The sequence below is a fragment of the Cyprinodon variegatus genome, unplaced genomic scaffold, assembly GCF_000732505.1.
Source record: "Cyprinodon variegatus isolate N-32 unplaced genomic scaffold, C_variegatus-1.0 Scaffold875, whole genome shotgun sequence".
NCBI lineage: Eukaryota > Metazoa > Chordata > Actinopteri > Cyprinodontiformes > Cyprinodontidae > Cyprinodon > Cyprinodon variegatus.
The window spans coordinates 51727-71555 of record NW_015151328.1 but is presented as its reverse complement, the minus strand read 5'-3'; the positions used below and the strand labels follow the sequence as shown (position 1 = coordinate 71555).

General features: G+C 38.5%; 1 protein-coding gene across 4 annotated transcripts in view; it reads left to right on the top strand.

The window, feature by feature from the left end:
- The window catches only part of dapk1 (death-associated protein kinase 1), an 82021-nt gene that overhangs the window by 34602 nt on the left and 27590 nt on the right, over nucleotides 1-19829 (top strand). For all 4 annotated transcript variants that reach the window (XM_015397621.1, XM_015397618.1, XM_015397619.1 and 1 more), the window contains exons 4-13: nucleotides 768-906; nucleotides 2567-2696; nucleotides 3815-3863; nucleotides 3992-4018; nucleotides 6689-6841; nucleotides 12294-12339; nucleotides 12441-12530; nucleotides 13934-14026; nucleotides 17276-17395; nucleotides 18406-18504. In XM_015397621.1, coding sequence (XP_015253107.1) covers nucleotides 768-906; nucleotides 2567-2696; nucleotides 3815-3863; nucleotides 3992-4018; nucleotides 6689-6841; nucleotides 12294-12339; nucleotides 12441-12530; nucleotides 13934-14026; nucleotides 17276-17395; nucleotides 18406-18504 — 946 coding nt within the window. The remainder of the gene's footprint in view (nucleotides 1-767; nucleotides 907-2566; nucleotides 2697-3814; nucleotides 3864-3991; nucleotides 4019-6688; nucleotides 6842-12293; nucleotides 12340-12440; nucleotides 12531-13933; nucleotides 14027-17275; nucleotides 17396-18405; nucleotides 18505-19829) is intronic.

The window sequence follows — 19829 nt, the reverse complement described above, 5'->3', positions numbered from 1 at the left end:
CTCACTCACTCACTCACTCACTCACTCACTCACTCACTCACTCACTCACTCACTCACTTTAAATTAGTGTTGCACCGATACCAGTTTATTCAACCATTGTCACCAATTCCATGTAGGCAATACAAAGTTCTGCTGGATTCACTTTGTATTAGTCGTTTTTCTGCTTCACAAAGGTAGGCAGCAGCTTGACAAAGCCATGATGGCAATTATTTTACATCCAAGTAGTATGGAGTTCTTCATATATACTCACACGTCAATTTCAAACAGATTGTATCGCTATCGGCCGATATTGCAAAGCCAGGTATCGGGTGTCATGGCCAAAAAAAGGCATTGGTTCAACACTGCATAAAATGTTTGCTTGATTAGTTTTGAAGCTGGCTGAAATATCTAATATAAATTAATTCTTAATTAATTCTTAAAATATTTGAATAATTATATAAAAAGAATAAAGAACTTTGGAAATTTGAGTCTGAAAAAAATGGACTTACGAATAAGACATGAATCAGAGCTGAAAGTTTATTTTCTCCTCTTTTTCATTAAGGGTCTAAATGGATTGAAAAAAGCTTATTTAAACGGTTTTAAACTGAGCAGAACTGGGTTCATTCCCACTGCAAGAGTATTAAATCATTCAGACTGGGAGGTATCAGGGTTACTGGATACCTCCATCTCAGCTCTGTTCATCAGGGCTTTTCAGCCTCCTCTGATCTGAAAGATTTCTGCGCTTCATCCCTAACCCTCATCGTTCTTCTCTTTTGTTTTTCTAACAGTGTTGCTGGCGGCGAGCTGTTTGACTTTCTGGCAGAAAAGGAGTCTTTGAGTGAAGAGGAGGCCACTCAGTTCCTCAAACAGATCCTGGATGGAGTCCTCTACCTGCACTCCAAACAGATTGCTCACTTTGACCTTAAGGTATCGCCAAAACAAAAACAGTTTCTGATACACATCAACCAAGAATGATCTGTTTCACATTAAATCGATGAGAAATTTGATTTAAAAATGATTGGAATTGGCCATCTTGAATCTACTTTGTTGCTTTAAACATTTATATTTTTTGTTGCATCCAGAAACATTTCTCAGTCAATTCAAGACATATTTTTTGTTCACTTGTTTCACCGTTTATAATTTCTTGATCTGAATCACAAGATAAAAACATGCCTTTATTCTGTTGTCTATTTGAATAATATAGATAAGCTTATCTTGCTTGTTACTGCACAGTTTCATGCTGCATTCAGTTGAACTGGTGTTCTGTACTTAATTTGCAATATAAAAGAAAAGCCTTTAAATTTCTTTTCAATGTAGTTTTCTACATCGTTTAATAAAATCTCAGTTTAAAAGCCCTCTTTACATTATAAACCATACTTATATTTTGTCAAGCCTTCTGTATAGGCAGAAAAAATTTGGTTTAAACAGTCCTGAACTAAAAACTAAGGGGAATTGAAGGATAAAGAGTAAATGATGAAAAGAGTCGTATCATTAAAGCAGATGGACATATTTTCCAAAGGACGGTTGTCTTTTTTTTGGTATGAAAAGGTTTCTCATATTTCCCTTATTCGTCAAAAACGTTCTTATCTCTTCAATTTAGGCTAAAATGTGAATAAATTTGCCTCCTTTTTATCAGGTAGCTTCCAAAAGATGACTAGTTTAATTAAATAGATTATCTTTACAGCTGCTTTGCTGCTGTCATTGCTCGTCTTGGTACTGTGACTCATCTGCTGTTTGTTATTAAGTTGGATGGTCTGAACTCCCAGGATGGAAACTGTTAAAGGCCAAATTGTGCCCCAAACAGAAAACCCAGCCTTCTTCCATAATACTTTGTCCCTGTTTTGTTTCCTGTATTTGTGTACTGTTGTAACAGTTGGATGAACATTAGCAGCAGAGATTAATAATCAGTTTTCCTCTTATGTCAGCCTATCTGGTGGAAAATCCGGTCGCCTCAAAGCATACATGAGGCTCCAGCACACGTTCGGTTGCAGACTGAGGCAGCCTCTGTTTCCAACCAGCTTTTCTGATCAATGCTAAAGCTTTTATTGATGGCTGTAGCGTCTAGTTGGGAACCATCAGCTGTTGTTTACGGTTAGGAGTTCATCGGTTTAGTTGAGCGTCTCTCATCAGCTCCTTTATTGTTTAGTGGAATCAGAATAAACTCTTTCAGTTTTCATTTAAATTCTTTCTTATTTGCTACAAATGCATTTTAAAAGTATTTGTTTACTAAATTAACTACTTCAAACTTAAACTGAAATGAACTTACAATAAAGATGTATCCATTCATCCAACCAGTTCTCCTTTTTTCCTTCTAGTAAAATTTCTAAATTGACCTTGTTATGGTAATTTTTAAACAATAGTCACAATGTCTGTTTTGCATTATTTGGAACCCCTCTCAGTTCCTAGAAAGGAGTTAGTTTTGCATGACATTTCCATGCCTGCTGGGCCTCCTTCCTGTTGGACTGTTCCTGGGTTACCGGTTGAGTCATGGACTCTTATCTGCTCCCTGTTGGATTCGCGTGGCCAAATGACTGTCTACTTTTCCTCTCTGACTCGTCTCCTTTGTTTGTTTCTGTCTTTGCTGCAGCCGGAGAACATCATGCTGCTGAACCGTTCAGTGCCTCACCCGCGCATCAAGCTCATCGACTTTGGACTGGCGCACAAGATAGACTTTGGAAATGATTTTAAAAACATTTTTGGGACTCCTGAGTTCGTAGGTAAGTGTGGCTCTTCTGTTTTCAGATCTGCTGGATGCTGTAATGAGTTTGCCCTAAGGTTTCTATCCACATGCACCACTGCACACTCTGTACACCGCCCTGTTTTCCTGGCTTCGTCCCAGGGGTTTATACACTGTACTAACGGCTGCTGACTGCACCAAAGGAACAAAGTGAGAAAAAGCTGATAATAGACTGCAGATTATGAGAAATGTCCCTCTTTGGCATAACATGGACACTCCTAGACACAGGCAGTGCCATCTGCCCTTTGCATGGGGCAGCTGCCAACTTTTTCATCCTCTGAGTTGCCTCTACAGCAGGTGCAGCCAAGAACAAAAACTGTGTAAAATAAGCAGGAGAGGTTAAGCAAACATTTGTGAGCTTAGATGTTTCTTTGAGGGGCTCATGCTAAAGGGGACAGGTGCATGCTGCTGTAATATCAACATAAGGTAATTACTGCAAGATGTCCTATTTAGCAAAACAGAAGAGAGGCCGTAACACCCTGTAATGGATAATTGCTGCAATTTTCATCAAAACGATCTAAACAATCCCAACATCAGGACATGAAGAACATGTAAAAACATTAAACTTTAGGGGAAAAAATCATAAGACTGGACAGAAAATTCTAATATTTTTCACCAGATTTGAAGGGATTTACTGTTAAACTTGTGTCAAAATATAACTGAAACTGTAGACTGTATAGACTTCATGTGTGAGTTTATAACATTTTTATAGATTTAGATGTTTGCAGATATTTCATTGGTTAATCTGAAGAATATCTCAGAACAATTAGCTTTAATGTTATGATTCACATCATATTTCATCCTGAATTTGTCCTTTATAGCTTTTGTGTTTTATATCTGTAAAAAACTAGTGAATCTGAGATTTTTCACGCTCCTGAGAATGTGTGAAGAGATGATAAAAAGCCGCATATTCACACCTCTCACAGGTTCAGTTGGAAAAGGCTCAGACTTCAAATAAACGATTTATTAGCGAGCAGCAGCAAAAACGTTGAAGAAAATTCATTTCCTACTACAGAGACTACAGTAAAGTGTCTAAATATGTAAAGTAAGAATTAAATGTTGATTTGAAGCTAAAAAAGCTTCTGTTTTGGTTCCCAGCTCCAGAAGTAGTCAACTATGAACCTTTAGGCCTGGAGGCAGACATGTGGTGAGTAAATGAACCGTCGTCTGATAACAAGCAGGATGTGATTGTGATGTTTCAGCTCCTGCCAATGTTTCCACTTTAAAACAGATTAAATAGTCAAGACTGACACTTTTATTTCATCATCTTTTCAGGAGTATCGGGGTTATAACATACATTCTGTAAGTATTAGTCCATCAGTTTTATTAATTTGTTATTCTCAATGATTATTTTTAATGTACAAATATTAGTTCCATTGGTTCAGCTTTAAGTTTATTCTCTTTTTTTCTGTTGATATGTATAAAGTTACCTCTCAAAGCGTTGGGGAAGAAAGAAAGGAAAAAAAAAACTGTTATTATTTATGTAGAAAAGCAGGAACATACTTTAGCTCTGGTTCTAGTTGAAAATCAGTAAACTTTGGAATGGATTTCTGCCCAACCAAGACAGACCAGATGTGGAAATGAATAGATAGATATGCTAATATTGCTATCAACAGCTTAGAGACAGAATAATACATAGAGCTTGTGGTTGTGATGGCCTTACAGTTAGAACATCCCCTCGTTTCAGTAAAAGAAGTTTAGCAAATCCTGCTTTGAACTGTCCAATATTTTGAAAGCTATCATCAGTAAAGTGCTTAGAGCAAATGAACAGCTGAGCATCAAACTTTGCAGGGATCTTCTGATAAACAAAAATAATCCATGCCTGTCGAGTATTCGGATTCTTGGGAAGACTGAAACTGTTCCCCTTTCTCTGTGCAGCCTGGAACACTAGAGAAACTGCCTGCTTTGTAATTCTTGTAGAAGTTAACCCAACTGTAGGCTAAACAGCTAAACTGGTGTCTTACATCTACCTCTATTCATGTTATTGGGCCAGTGAACCAGTGGGCTGGTCTGTATGTCAATTTCGGGGCATGACAAAAGTACCGGCCAGAACCAAATAAGGCAACATCCCCGAGTTTATATCAATTCGGCTCTTCTTTTGAATTCACCCGTTTTATGGTGGAAGTTTAGAATTTGTGAGATTTGCAGAGAGAGGAGGTGTTGATGGGGTTTGAACTTCTCTGTACGTCTGTTTACCCCACTGAACTATCGTTATTCATCAATGACAAATATGACAATTATTGTTTTTCAACTAACTGACATTAAATAAAAAAAATTGTTTTTTTTTTTCCTAGATTGTTTTCCAGAAATACTAACATCCCATAATAGAAAATCAATACACCCATCCAATAAAATAACGTTTTTTTCTTTACTTTAAAATTGTAAAAGGTCTTGTAACATTTGCGTGTAAATCCGTTTTTCCCTGTTGGATGGCTGTTTGGATTGTATTGGTTGCTGACCTGAAGGTTGAGGAGTCCGAGCAGCTGGAGTAGGGCTCCTCATCTCTGAATGGTTTTAGCTTAGATTTATGCTTTCTTTAAGAACGCTACCTTTTTTTTTTTTCCTTAATGGAGACCCAGCTTTCATTGAAGGGACTTTTATTCATTCTGGCCTGGGAAAACTCCTTGGAATTCCTCAGACTTAGCTTGTGTCACTGGGTAAAGGTTGTCTGTTTTTTCCTTTTGAAGCCATGCCTCTGTGACACAGCCATGCAGTCACAGGGCCCTAAACTAGCTAAACTTTATCACAACTGTATCCTGAGCTGAAAATCCTCAAAATGACCAGCCCCAACTGCTACATCCGCAATCTTTCATTGCTGCAGTGGCTATTTTCAGTTTTGCCTGCAAAGATCTGTCAGCACAGATTAATTCAGCAGCAGAGGAAAAGGTCCTGCCCACCAGCAACCAAACCAATCCACCGCTGCGGGCCCATCATGGTGCCATCTCTCCTAATTTATTTCCACACATCAATTGGACTGACGGATGTAAAAAAAAAATGTAAACACAAAAATATTAAGTCAACAAAATGCATATGTAACCGATCATTAATTTAAGTGCATGCTTTTACTCTATAAAAACAGCTTCCCTCTATTTAAATAATCTGTGTCCTTGCATTATCTCATTAGAAAACATACACAAATAATTGCACACTCATGTACTTACTGCTTGCACGCTGTCAGCCCACACAACTATCACAGCTCTGTCATGGAGTGTGGAAAATAGATCTCACAGTGTCGGTTCGGATAGCTGTAAAACAGCGAGCTGGGCTCTTCAGATTCACAGGATTTCAGAGGGTGAGCAGGGTTTAGGTAATGTAACCATAAATAACTTTAGTTGATTCATGGATCACACACAGGTGCCCTCTGCTCTGCTGAGTCCTTCATTTCTCTGGAGAAATTGTTGGTTAACATGTTAAAGCCTCCGGTCATCTGCTTAGAGATGCTTCTCTCATGCTTGCGTGTGCGTCGTTAATTTGCTGCATCTGCTTGTATGTCATTTGTAAAATCAGCACGTTGGCATAAAAGGTGCTTGAAGTTTTCTGGAATCTACCCAAAATTCAGCTTTCCAGCTGGCTTTCCTGCAACTAGCACTGCCTAAATAGTTGAGTCTCATAGCAAAGCAGGATTTATGAGTCACCATTAGCTGCTACTCAGCTCGGTAATACCATTCCCTCATCAAAGAGCAGGACGGCCTTAATCTCTGCTTGAAGGAGCAAATCTTATCAGCAGTTGAGTGGTGATTAGATGAATAAGAGTTTGGATGAAGTTCCTGTGATCCTGCTTCTTTGATTATGAGACCAATTCAGATTAAGAGAAGGAAAAGAAGACACATGCCACTGTTAAAGTGGATGAGGTTGTAAATTGTCAAGATGTTGAGCAGATTGCAAACTTACCCTTTTATTTGGTTCTTTTTCTTTTGAATGCACTTTCTTTAAACAGTTTGAAGTTCACTCCATTTGTTTTCCTTCATGCAGTCTGAGTGGCGCCTCCCCCTTCCTGGGTGACAATAAGCAGGAGACCCTGGCCAACGTGTCGGCCGTGGACTACACTTTTGATGAAGAGTTCTTCAGCAACACAAGCACTCTGGCCAAAGACTTCATAAAAAGGCTTCTTATCAAAGATCCAAAGTATGTTGAACTTTTCTTTCACGTTTTTTTCTTTCAATTCAAAAGACGTAGAGAAATATGTTGGTACATTAAAGATTTTTATTTAAAGGCTTTTTACACACAGATGTATTAAAAAAAAAACCTTCACATGAGAATCTATTTCACTAAGATAGTATTCTCTCTTTAAAATTTAGAATAATACAATCTTTTTCAAAATAACTTTTAGGATATGAAAGAAGCAATAGTTTTTTTTTAATCAGTTTCTCATATACGAAATTAATGTAAGATTTCTGCGGATAGCATTGTAATTTTATAACTAAGGCTTAAATTTTAGGTTTCAAACTGCTAATAAAACAAGATAAATTCTAAGAGTTAGTAAGGGTCTGGCGTCTCACATTTTAAATACCGAGGTTTAACAGATCAGCTACAAATTTGAATAATTAGTTAAAATTCAATGGGGGAGAAACAAGAAAAAGAAATGGGAGAAATGTATGTCTCAGACTCTCCTTTTCATCCCTAAGCTTTCATCAGTAGAACAGCTTCAAGAGCTGATAGAGTGCCAAGAGTGGCTCTGATGGTGGTATATTCTGTTATTTTTTTGTGTGTGTGTTTAAGTCCCTCACAACCAGGCAGCTAGAGATACTGCAGCAGGTCATTGGATGTTTCATGCTTTGGAATATGAACAGGGTTTATTATGAAGACCCAAGGGTTGTATTTATTTATTTTTTCTCCTGCATAACATCTTCTGTGAAAGGAGGAAGCGGGATGTGCTGATCAGCCAATCAGAGGTTAACCTGGGGTTCCATCACACTTATTCATTAGTGATTAAAAACAGATTTGTTTCTTTTCATTGTTCTTCAGACAATAGAGGCTGACATCTCTACAATCGATCACACGCATATAAAATATGATATGAGGGCCTCTATTTTTCTTTTAGACGTTTTCTCTTTAATCCAAAGTTTCCCTTCATGTAATAATTATGGTGCAGTAGCAGCCATTCAACATGGCCCTTTCTAGTCAAAAGCAAACCGAATGGCAGCAAAATCCCACCAACTTCCAGCCACTGACCTTCTCATGGATGTGCATATTTTTTTACTCTGACTTCACCATTTCACTGAATTACAGGGTCTGACCAGGAGATAACACTTCTCTTTAGATCTTAATGTCCACAAACCATGAGAGAAATAATATTTTAGTACAAAGATGGATTTTTAAAAAGGAATTGTGGGAGGAGCAGCCGAGAAGCCATCAAGGAAAGTGGGGAAATTTTGAATAGCTACTACTGTAATAAAAAATGCATATTAACCAGTTTAAAGTTACCACAGATGATATATTGTTTTAAAATGAAACTTCTCACCAAAATGAGATATTTAGGATACTTTGGATAGCAATTTGACTATAATCTCTTAATCTACACTACGTGGTGAGTTTGTGAAGACTTAAATATTGGGAGATTCCAGATTAACGCCTGGTTGTGATGAAATAATAATATATTTGGACCTAAAAGGGCAGTGAGTGCTTTTTAAACTAAAGAAGGTCTTAAAGGTGAAAGGTCCAATATTTTGTATATGTGCACCACAGATGTCTAATAGAGGTCCCCATTCTCACTGTTGAGTATGGTGGAGGACCTGTGAGGCTTTGGGCCCGTTTCTCATGCAAAGGTCTTTGACAACGTTATTAGAGTCCATTGCAACTCAAAGAATTTTAAATACCAGGACGTTTTAAATCCTGTTTAAAACTTGTTTGGGGGAGTTCATTGTGCTCAAAATGATCCAAAACACATGATAACATTTTAAACTGATAAGGTGCAGTCTTCATGTCCAAGACTGAAATACTTGAGAACTGGTAGGATGATCCTGCCAGTGGAATATTTAGCTTCTTCTTGCTGAGTTTAGGTTTAGTGTTTTCAGTTTGCAGAATCCAGGACTTTAGTCTGGTTAATATGTAGGAGTTTTTTTTTCTTTCGTTTTTTTTTTTTTGTCTGTGATCTGAAACTGATTCTTATTGATTGGATCTTTAGTAATGTGATTAATTTTCTTCCTCATGTCCAGCCTTTACATGCCGACTTTCTGGACAGATTTCCACACATATTATGAACACAGCTGCCTTGTTTCTGTGCAAAATGTCCTTTGGCATGGGCTCCTCAAATTGTTCAGACTGTGTTTTGCCCTCATTAGAGTTGCTCCAGCAACAGTTCAATGGCTATAGCTGCACTTAGAGACAGTAAATGTCATCAAACCCTTTTCTTTCCTTAAATTAATCCTTTTCTTCCCTGAGGTGTAATGAACCAAGAGGAAGGAGTTTATAAAAGGTTGATAAGTGTAGATGTGGGGGTAATTTCATGTCTTGGAGTTAAGGAAGAAAATAGAGATTTGGGAATGGCTACTAGCTGCTAAAGTCACACTGGGTAAAACAAGAGACAATCTAATGTGGCTTTTGGATTCACCAGCTGAGGTCAGCTCAGTGGAAGTAATTTGAATTGGTCTGCATCATGAGCAGACATGACTCATCTATGCAAGAAGGGAGATTGATAAAGAACATTTTAAAGATAATGGCAGGCCTATTACAGTGTCTCATGATGTTCTGAGTAGCTCTAGAGTCTAGACTAAACAATTTTCTTATAAGTGAATATATAGTGGTGTGGAGAAAGGATCACTTCTTGCAAATCTCTGTTTGTTTTCTCCTGTTTTGTTTTAAAGGTTCTTGTATGATATTTTGTCTGATAATTTAACATAACTTGTAAAAACTATATAGAAATTTTAAATGATGTGCTTATTTATTTAAAGGAACATTTATCAGTGACCCACACATCAGCTGCCATTTCTTATTATAAGAAGATGTAGAACATATCAGCAGTAACATCACTATCTGCCAGTGTTTTTCATTTGGAAACATATCGGTCTGATAAGTAAAACTGGGCTGAGATATTGCTGCCCAGTTTTAGTTTTTATTTCAGGAAGAGGGAAGGGTTGGTCATGTGGTGTTTGTTTGATCATGTGACAGTGATGGTAATGTAGCAAAGGATTGTGGGTGTTTATCCAAAGCAGAGAAGAAGCATTAGCACTGTGGTCTGTTTTTCATGGTGTCAGAAGGGAATTGCTGTATCTACGATACCATACCAGTAAATATCGATTATGAGTGGCAGTTCTAGAAAAGGTGTTTTTCATTTGGCATAGAGAAAAAAAAAAACAAGTGTAAGGGTCATTTAGTATATCAAGTGGGCCACAAAGCCCAGGTTGCACACTTGTGATCTAAAAGAAGAAAAATGTAATTATGTTTTAGTGCAGCTGAAGCTTAAAGCTGACTGTTATTTTGAAATAATTGTTTTAATAAACTGTTAAGCCTAAATATTAAATTGGTTCAAGAGACGAATCAGTTACTGCCTCTTCTGTCATCACATTTTATCTAGGGCTGGGCGATAATTTTCTGAACCTCAACCTAATATTTTGATCACAGTTTGTTTTGAAACTTCAGTTTTGGAGCAACTATAATGAAAACTGTAATAAATTTGTCTCTTCCAGACGTGTAATGGCAGCATATCCTTTGCTAGACAAGAATCAATTGCTTGTGTGATTGCTTTTGTCCTCTAACAAAAATGGCCTCATCTCGGCATATCTACAAATCTTGACAGGCAACAGTTTCCAGCCTTAGCTTCAGGATTGCTCATTATTATTGCATCTCCACTCCGACAGCATAAACAGCAACACCAAAGAAAAAGGTAGACTCAAAATGGCTGTCACCCACGTGGCCTTGTTCTTCTTCATAGGTATATTATGGTGGGTTGCGTTTGTAATGTTGCATTACCGCTACTGGATTATATTTGACTCGTAAACTGGGCATTCGTGATCAAGTAAACACATGCACTGTTGATCACCGTAATAGACCGGAAATTCCTCATAATCATTAATCATGACGATGTAATCGCCCAGGCCTACTGATTTAGTAATACACTGCAAAAACTGATCGTAAACTAAAAGCTTTTTGTAAAATAAGTGTATTTTCCATCAATTTGAGCTGTAAATAAGATCTGCCAAAGAAATGAAAATGTTTGTTCTTGGAATAAGATGATTAGATATAATGTATTTGTTTTTAGAACAGGCACCATGCCTAGCTCTACAGAGGCACTCAATCCTGCTGGCCTTTGCCTAGAACCATATATCCATATTCATGCATCCCTACTATTTAATAAACTATCAGCACCCCCTGGTGGTCACATGGTTATCAGCTGAATCATGTAGTCATTGGTTTGTATTGTCCTTCTGTTGGCAACACCTTGTGTTACAAAGGTGATCTGATCTTCCTTGGTGCAGACAGAGCATCTGCATTGAGTAGCATGAGATCAAGTGACATTATTGGCTGAAATGTTTCTTCCAGTGTGAGTGGTAATTATGGCAGTCGCTGGCTGTGGTGTACAAAAGATTTGGTTTTTTCTGGGTAGTTAAGCAACCCACGGGCCCCAAAACACCACTTTCCTTTGGGGTCACCCAGAGGTAGAAATTCATCCTTCATCCTGACTGGTTTGTCAAAGTTTAAGTTGTTTATAGGTGTTTTTATTTTTGCTTTGATGTAGATTTTGGCAGGTTTAGGTTAGAACCTATTTACATTAAACCATTAGCTGTCTTGAGGTGATTGATGGCTCATCCTCCTCATTTGAATATGCTCTCAGTATTTCCCGTTTTGATTAGTATTGCACCGATACCAGTATCTGGCAGATCCCCAATCCAGCACTGTGTTATCAGTATCAGTGAGTACCAACAAATAGGGCACGAATACCATTTTGAGAGCGAAAAGTTTACTCGACCATTCTCACCCATTCCAGGTAGGCAATAAAAAGTTCTACTGTATTCACTTTGTATTCGTTTTTTTCCTGCTTCACAAAGGTAGGCAGCAGCTTGAAAAAGCCATGATAGTAATTATTTTACATTCAAGTAGTGTGCACTTCTTTATATATACACACACACACACACACACATCAATTTAAAACAGATGGCATCGGCATGGTATCGGTATCGGCCGATACTGCACAGCAGGGGTATCGGGTATCGTTATGGGGGCCAAAAAATGGCATCGGCACAACACTTGTTTTGATGAGTGGTTAACCTCAAAAGGCCTCTGTGTCCCATTTCATTTATAGCAGAATTTGACTGTGAATTTAGGAATTTTAAGTTCTAGACAGGTTGGTTGATTAAAAAAATAAAAATAAAGTAGATATTGAAAATAATGATTTGATTACATGTTTTTATAAAACCTGAGTTAAGAGAAGAAATAGAAAATGACTTTTAAAATACCCGGTCATGGTAAAGGTAGAGGACCCTCAGGTTTATGTCCATTCCATGGATGATGGTTAAATCTCCTCTCTTGAAATGAAAAGAATATTACATGGTTAAAAATGCATTCTTTTTATATTTGTATTTGGAAACACTTTCCCCCCAACACTGCCTTTATTTTATCTCTTTGATTTCTCTTTACCCAGAAAGAGAATGACCATTCAGGACACCCTCCAGCACCCATGGATCAAGGTTGGAACCTGCTTTCCTTAGATAATCTTTCATTTAAAACTATTGAAAACATAAAAAAGTGTATATTTTTCTAATAAGCTAATATTGAATTTTCAAATCAGCCAAAAGACACTCAGCAAGCGCTGAGCAGGAAGGAGTCAGCAGTCAATATGGAGAAGTTTAAAAAGTTTGCAGCTCGAAGAAAGTGGAAGGTGAGTCATTCAGTCCTTTGTGCTGTTCAAATCACACAAAAACCATGTGGGATCAGTGGGCTCCCCCTCCTGCTTAAAAAACTCTTAGATTAAAGCTGATGAAGGCCCTGTTTGCTGTTGGCTCAGCTTATCATCTGCTTGCCTGTTTTGATTCCCAGAAACAGAATCAACAAAACATCAAGACTGGATTCAATAAATTTCTTATCCGTTTTTTTCATTCCTGTTGTATTTATCTCTCTCCTGCTTGGGCAGTTTATCTAGTTTGGCTTTGCAAATACCTACATTTTAAAGGTAGGTATCCTATTAACTACATTTCAAGCTATATAACATGATTATAAAGGTCCTTATACTTGATTAGTATAATCAGGTGTAACATCCACTATTTAAAACGTATAAACTCACAGATAATGAAACAACTATGTTCACATTCAATGTTAAAATGCCAGCCTGCTGCCTCATAAAACCTAAAGAGATCCGATGCTTACACATCCAGTGAAAAACAGTGCAACCCAGTTTTAAAACAAAGTTGTTATGCCTTTATTATTTTCTTATTTGCATCCATTATCCGAGGCTACAGTCTGCAGACAGGTCACACAGCAGGTCCTGATGCTGAAATCTGATATTTGTATTTTGCATGGTCATTTGTAATATTTATAAGGTACTGCCATTGGACCTCTGTCTGAATGATTCAGGCCCAAAAGCGAGCCATGTGTGCAGAAGTAGAATGTAGACATCAGCAGCACACTGTTTAGAGAAGTACTGATGAATCCCAACTTCTCTGTGTCATAATTTTGACATGGAGCAGTTGAAACAGACTTCATTATGAACAGGTCACATATGGGCGGAAATAAAATCTGATTTGGGCTGCATTGCCTGCAGAGAAAATCGAGCTAAGAGGTCAGGAGTACCTCATTGTGTTAAAATATGAATGTGAAAAAAATCTAATAAGTTAATATTCTAAGCTCAGTTTTTAACTAGTTGGGTTCTGCATCCCTTACAATTTGTTATGTAAACTCTAAATGCAAATCAAAGATCTTTACTAGCTTAGCCAAAGTTCAGGAATAAGCTCTTTGCTCAGAGGACATAATATCTCTCTTAGCCTTTGAGCATTTTTAGCTGGGTGGTTTTGGTTCATGTTATAAAAATGTTGGACGCTTCAGGTATATTTTAGGTCTGGTCTCTACTTAAGTATAAAGTTCATGAATTCATAGTCTGGAGATGAAACCAAGTGACTTCTGCAGTGGGTCACTAGGCTATGCAGAGCAGAAACAGACAGCAAACAGAGCAGAAAATCAATCTCCATGCCTGATTCTCTGGCCGTTAGCATTCTCCCCAATATGACTTGACATGAACTTGTCAAAGTTCTTGCTCATGAGGCAGTGCTCTTTTTTTTTCTTCCTCAGCAATCCGTCCGACTCATCTCCTTATGTAACCGCCTGTCCCGCTCCTTCCTGTCCAGAAGCAACATGAGTGTGGCGCGCAGCGATGACACGCTGGTAAGCTCCGATTTTACTCCTACTTCCTTTATGTGGCTAACAGCACATGGTCAGATGGGCCAGGCTTTTTACCAGCATTACGTCTGAGATCCTTATCCAAAGTCTGGAGTTTCCGTGTTTGTGCAGCTGGTGACAGAACATATGTTACTGTTATCCTCATCAATCTGCCTACTGCTTATACTGGGAAAATTAAAACAAGATGAGATAACTAAGTTAGTTTTGTTAAAGTGGGTTTACTCATTAAGACCTCCTGCTCTGGTGTTTCCACTCTCTGACTTATAATTGATCTCCTCCTTATTTCCCCCATAGGGCCGCAGGTCATGGGTTTGTTGACCTGTTGGACTTGGAAGTGCTTTTTCACAGCGTTCAGCTTGTAGGAATGTGGGTCCACTGATATGGACTCAATGAGTCAGTTTGTAAACAGACAGAATCACACTAACTCTTTAATGATAATGCTGTTAGAAGCTTAATTATTTACAGAACGTTAACCATACACCAAAGCCAGACCAGAAACTTCCTTATGTCTCAGGTCCCACAGTGGTGTGGTTGTAATTGTAGCGCCCCCTATAGTTTAGTCTCAACTGCAGCTGTAGTATTTGCTCTGCCCAGGATCATTAGCTTTGATGACTGAACAGGTCAAGGTCAAGAACTGAACTTAAACACCAGAGAGAAGTGTGTTTAAGCATGAACGATCTGCTGTAAAGTTTCTCCTCAGACAAAGAGGAGACAGATGCACCAACAGGCATCATTAACAAACATATATAAGTTACTAAAGTAAAGACATTAAAAGACTGTGTACTCTGATTAAGCTCCGCTTTGCTTCACATTCCTCTTAAGGCTCCAGTTTTGACTTAATAACTTGTTTATTTTTTTTTAGCTCAATTTTTTCTTCCACCCAACTTTCCATCGGTATAGTTGGATATTATACTTTTTGACATCCTGGATGGTGTAAGTCACTTCCTGTTGAATTCCTGTCAGAAGTATTTCATTAAAGATTAGAGAGAGACTGTAATAATAACCTGTTATACACTGCTCAAAAAATGAAGGAAACACATAAGCAACACCATATAACTTGAATCAAATCAAACTTCTATGAAATCAATCTGTCCATATAGGGAACAACACTGATTGACAATCAATTTCACCTGTTGTTGTGCAAATGGATTAGACAACAGTTGGAAATTATTGGCAATTAGCAAGAAACATTCGATAAAGGAGTGGTTCTGCAGGTGGGACCATAGACCTCTTCTCAGTACCTATGCTTTCTGGCTGATATTTTGCTCACTTTTGAATATTTGTGGTCCTTTCACACTCATGGTAGCATGATGCAGACTCTACAACCCACACTAGTGGCTCAGGTAGCACAGCTCATCTTGGATAGCACATCAATGCGAGCTGTGGCAAGAAGGTATGCTTTGTCTTTCATCGTAATGTCCAAAGCCTCAAGACGCTACCAAGAGACAGGCCCGTACACCCAGAGACGTGGAGGAGGCCATAGGAGGCTAACAAAACAGAAGGACTGGTACCTTCGCATTTGTGCAAGGAGGAACAGGAGGAGCACTGCCAGAGTGCTACAAAATGACCTCCGGCAGACCACAAATATGCATGTGTCTACACATACAGTTAGAAACCAACTCCATGAGGATGTTATGAGGGCCTGACATCCACAGATGGGGCGTTGTGCTCGCACCCCAACTCCATGCAGAACACTTGGTATTTTCCACCAGTATTGGCAAATTCGCCAGTTGCGTCCTGTGCTCCTTACAGATGAAAACAGGTTCACACTGAGCTCGTGTGATTGATCGAGAGTGATCTGCTGCATACAACATCCTTCAGCATCATTGGCTTGGATCAGTAATGGTGGTGGGTGGCATTTTTTTGGAGGGCCACACAGCCCTCCGTGTGCTCACCAGAGGTACCATGACAGCCATTAGGTACCAAGATAAGAACCACAGACCCCTAGTGAGACTATATTGTGGTGCTGTTGTAACTGGGTTCCTCCTAATGCAGGAGAAATCTACAACTCATGTGGCTGGAGTTTGTCAGCAGTTCCTGCAAGATGAAGGCATTGAAGCTATGGACTGACCCGCCGGTTCTCCAAACCTGAATCTGATTGAGCACATCTGGGAAATCATGTCTCCATCCAGCCACCAAAGTTATGTTGCACCACAGACTGTCCAGGAGTTGGTGGATGCTTTAGTCCAGGTATTGGAGGAGATCCCTCAGGAGACCACCCTCCACCTCATGAGGAGCATGCCCATGTGTTGCAGGGCGGTCATACAGGCCACACACAACACTGAGCCTCATTTTGACCCATTTGAAGGATACTAAATCAAAGCAGAATCAGACTGTAGTGTGTTTTTCCACTTTATTTGATTACCATTGAAAGTTTTGATGTGATTTTGTTGTTAGCACATTCAACTTGGTACACAATATTTAAGTATTCAAGGAGAATATTTAATTAATTAATATCTAGGATGTGTTATTTGAGCACTTCAGTGATATCTTACTTATTGAGATGAGCTTGTTTAGTTGGTTTTTACCTCTTAGGTAATCAACATTCTTCTCATATTTTTATTTGGTGCAGGATCCTAAGCATAAAAGGATGACAGTGGAGCATGATTTAGACAGAGCAGTGCATCTTCTTATCCTATAGAAACAAGGTTGGGGTGTTTGTGCCAGATCCAAACCAGGACTTTTTGTTTTCCAGTTGCTGCTTCATAGCCAGTTATTTCCAGCTTCTGATAAGGAAGTATAGAATATAAAGTAAGGGTTTGGTACTTAAATATATATATTTTTTATTATTATTGGCAAGCAGAAGATTGAGATATGTTTTCCTAACGTATATGAAAAAGGTTTAGACCTCCCAAAAAGCTGGAGCTGCTCCTTCTTGTTTTTGTTTCCGAGCTGCTGCAGTCTCGCCTCGCACAGCAGGAAGGGTCTGTCGAGGAATGTGGCTGGAGCGTCATGCTTGGCTGAACTAACGCCACATTAGCCTTCTCTCCTCCATCCTCCTCATCTTTGTGCAGCAGAGCATTACAGCCAGTTTCTAAACTTTACAAATACATTTTAGGTTAAGGTTCTTGGGCCACATGTTTTTTTTTTTGCTTCCTGTCAAACAGCGCTGTTATCCCTTGTGTATTCATATCTGAGAGTGTGATGAAGAATGACATCCAGAAGGTGTTATTGTTGTGTAAACAATTAGAAAAGTCGCTTAAGTCTTTTTTTTTCCCCCTACATACTGAATAGGATGAGGAGGACTCCTTTGTGATGAAGGCCATCATCCACGCCATAAATGACGACAACGTTCCGGGGCTGCAGCATCTGCTCGGCTCATTGAACAGTTACGACGTCAACCAGCCCAACAAGGTGACTCTTCTCAGAGTTTAGTCTGAACTGATAAAACCACCTGACACAGCCATGACAGTTTTAGTTTGTTTTATTTTTTCTGCACTCAGAAGTTAGATTTTTCCTTTTTGATATTAAATATGGCTAGTTCAAATAGTTATCCATTTTATCAACATGCTGGGCTGTGCAGCCTTAGTGATTGGAAAGATGCTCTATTCTGCTTGTTGCTTCTAATAGTTAACCCTGCATCAATTTGCAAATCCCTCAGGTTTTCCGACCCACAACTAAAGTGCGTTCTGAGTCGAGGTTCAGACGTCTGAGGCAAATTAAACTGAAGATTATGTCAGCAGGAGGAGTAAAACTGTGTTTGTTTGGTTGAGAGCTCAAAAGGCAGAGGGTAGCTTTAGAAATCCTTAATGAATTGTTCTGAAACATGATTCCTCCTGGACTTCCTGTGGGATGCAGGGCTGCTGCTGCTGTCCATTGTTTTAGTAAACAGTTTATTACAGTTTATTATGACGAAGCTCAGCCTTCCTTCCTTCCTTCCTTCCTTCCTTCCTTCCTTCCTTCCTTCCTTCCTTCCTTCCTTCTCTCTCTTTAATATCAGATCTGTTTGTAAACTTCATCTTTTCAAATATCCTGACAGGACTAAGGAGTCAGGAGAAAGACATTTAAATCTGCTACGTTGAAACCTTCCTTTGCAGAATTCAGATGTTATCTCTAACTCCATGAATATGTTTATGCAGATTGTTAAACCTTAACGTATATTTTTTTCATTTTGCCCATTTTAGTAAATGTGTTGCATTTGAATAAAAGTTGTTGGTGTTACTAACATTTAGAGAGATGAGGAAGAGAGAATATGCTGTATTTGGTTTCAGGTTGTTCAACAGAAAAAGGTTTTTTAAAAACTTGAAAACAAAAAATAGAAATTCTCCTGAACACAAAGATGGTTTCTCCTGTTTTTTTCCTCTGTACTAACAGCCTGGATACCACCAGATAAAACTAAAATCATGAAATGTTTTGTAACACAGCATGGGACACCGCCGCTCCTTATTGCAGCAGGCTGTGGCAACATTCAGATCATCGAGGTGTTGATGAGGAAAGGTGCCGAAATCCAGGCTAATGACAAGGTAAAACCTGTTCATTCTGATTCCAGCTGTGCAGGTTATTGGACACAAATTGAATGCATTAAAATTGCAGTGTGGAGGAGTGAAGAGAATCTTCTGCAAATATTTCTGTCAGACAGTCTTCCCTAAATCAGACAATCAGACAGAGAAAATAAATGAATTTGGTTTTATGTCATGTATCCTGTTGAGGGGCAAATAAGTTTGCATATTCCTCAGACATACTGGTGTGTACAGTTCAAATTCAGTACTTACTGAGACATCTCAATGAGGTAAAACCGGATTGATGTGCATTTGAATAATAAACTATGCAAGTTTTCATGATTGGGAACTATGGGAAATCTCAGTATTTCAGCCATATTACATGACAGGTTTATGGTTAATCTTTGTTTATTTCCAGTTTTTATTTTCTAAACTTTAGGGTGTTTAGAGAAAAGCTGGGATCCAGTTGGACATTCTGCAGAGATTTGAAAGAAAAACACAATCTGCATTTATTGTGATAAGTGCTCTGGTTTAAACAAAAGCTTTGATTTGTTCTGCATTTATGCAATTTCCAACTGTATTCTATATCTTATTATTAAGGCATGGAATCTTTAGGTACTTTTGAATTTGACTACAGTGTGACAGTTAGATTAACCTTTATGTAATGCATACAAACACCGATGATACTATCTTCTCTGCAAGAGACGATGTCCTAAATCAACAGGGGTAAAGAGACAAAAACATCAGAGCTTTTCCATTGCATCACATCAGTCCAGGGACTCATCCTGAACGGATTAGCATCAGTTTACAGCATGGTTCAAGGAAAATGAAGCCAAATTTCATTACACTCCACTAATGTTGCAGTTGTAGTTCCCGTCATTTTATATCTGAGGCGCTCTTTCTTTTAGATTGAGTCAGTTAAATGATTGTTAGCAGATTGAGGTTAGGAAAAATTAGGCATTCATTGGCTGTTGAAAATGAACTGTATGCTCTGATCATCATCAGCGAGCCTCTAGATTATTTAGACTGAACTTTCATCTGTTCCTGCTATTCCCTGTGCAAAACCAGTTCTGATGTAGGTTTAAAATCATTGTTGTTTTGAAACACATTTATTTTTAGTTATTTTAATGGAATAGAAGAGTTGATTTTTATCCCAGCAAGTACACAGCACTAGTACCACTGGTAGTGGAAGAGACCCGCAGTCATAAAGCTGCCGTCAGTGTGCTGTTCTGAGCCATTGTGACCAAAGAGGTCAATTCAATTCAGTTTATTTATATAGCGCCAAATTCACAACACATGTCATCTCAAGGCACTTTACAGTTCAACCAGATCATACAGTCAAATTGATA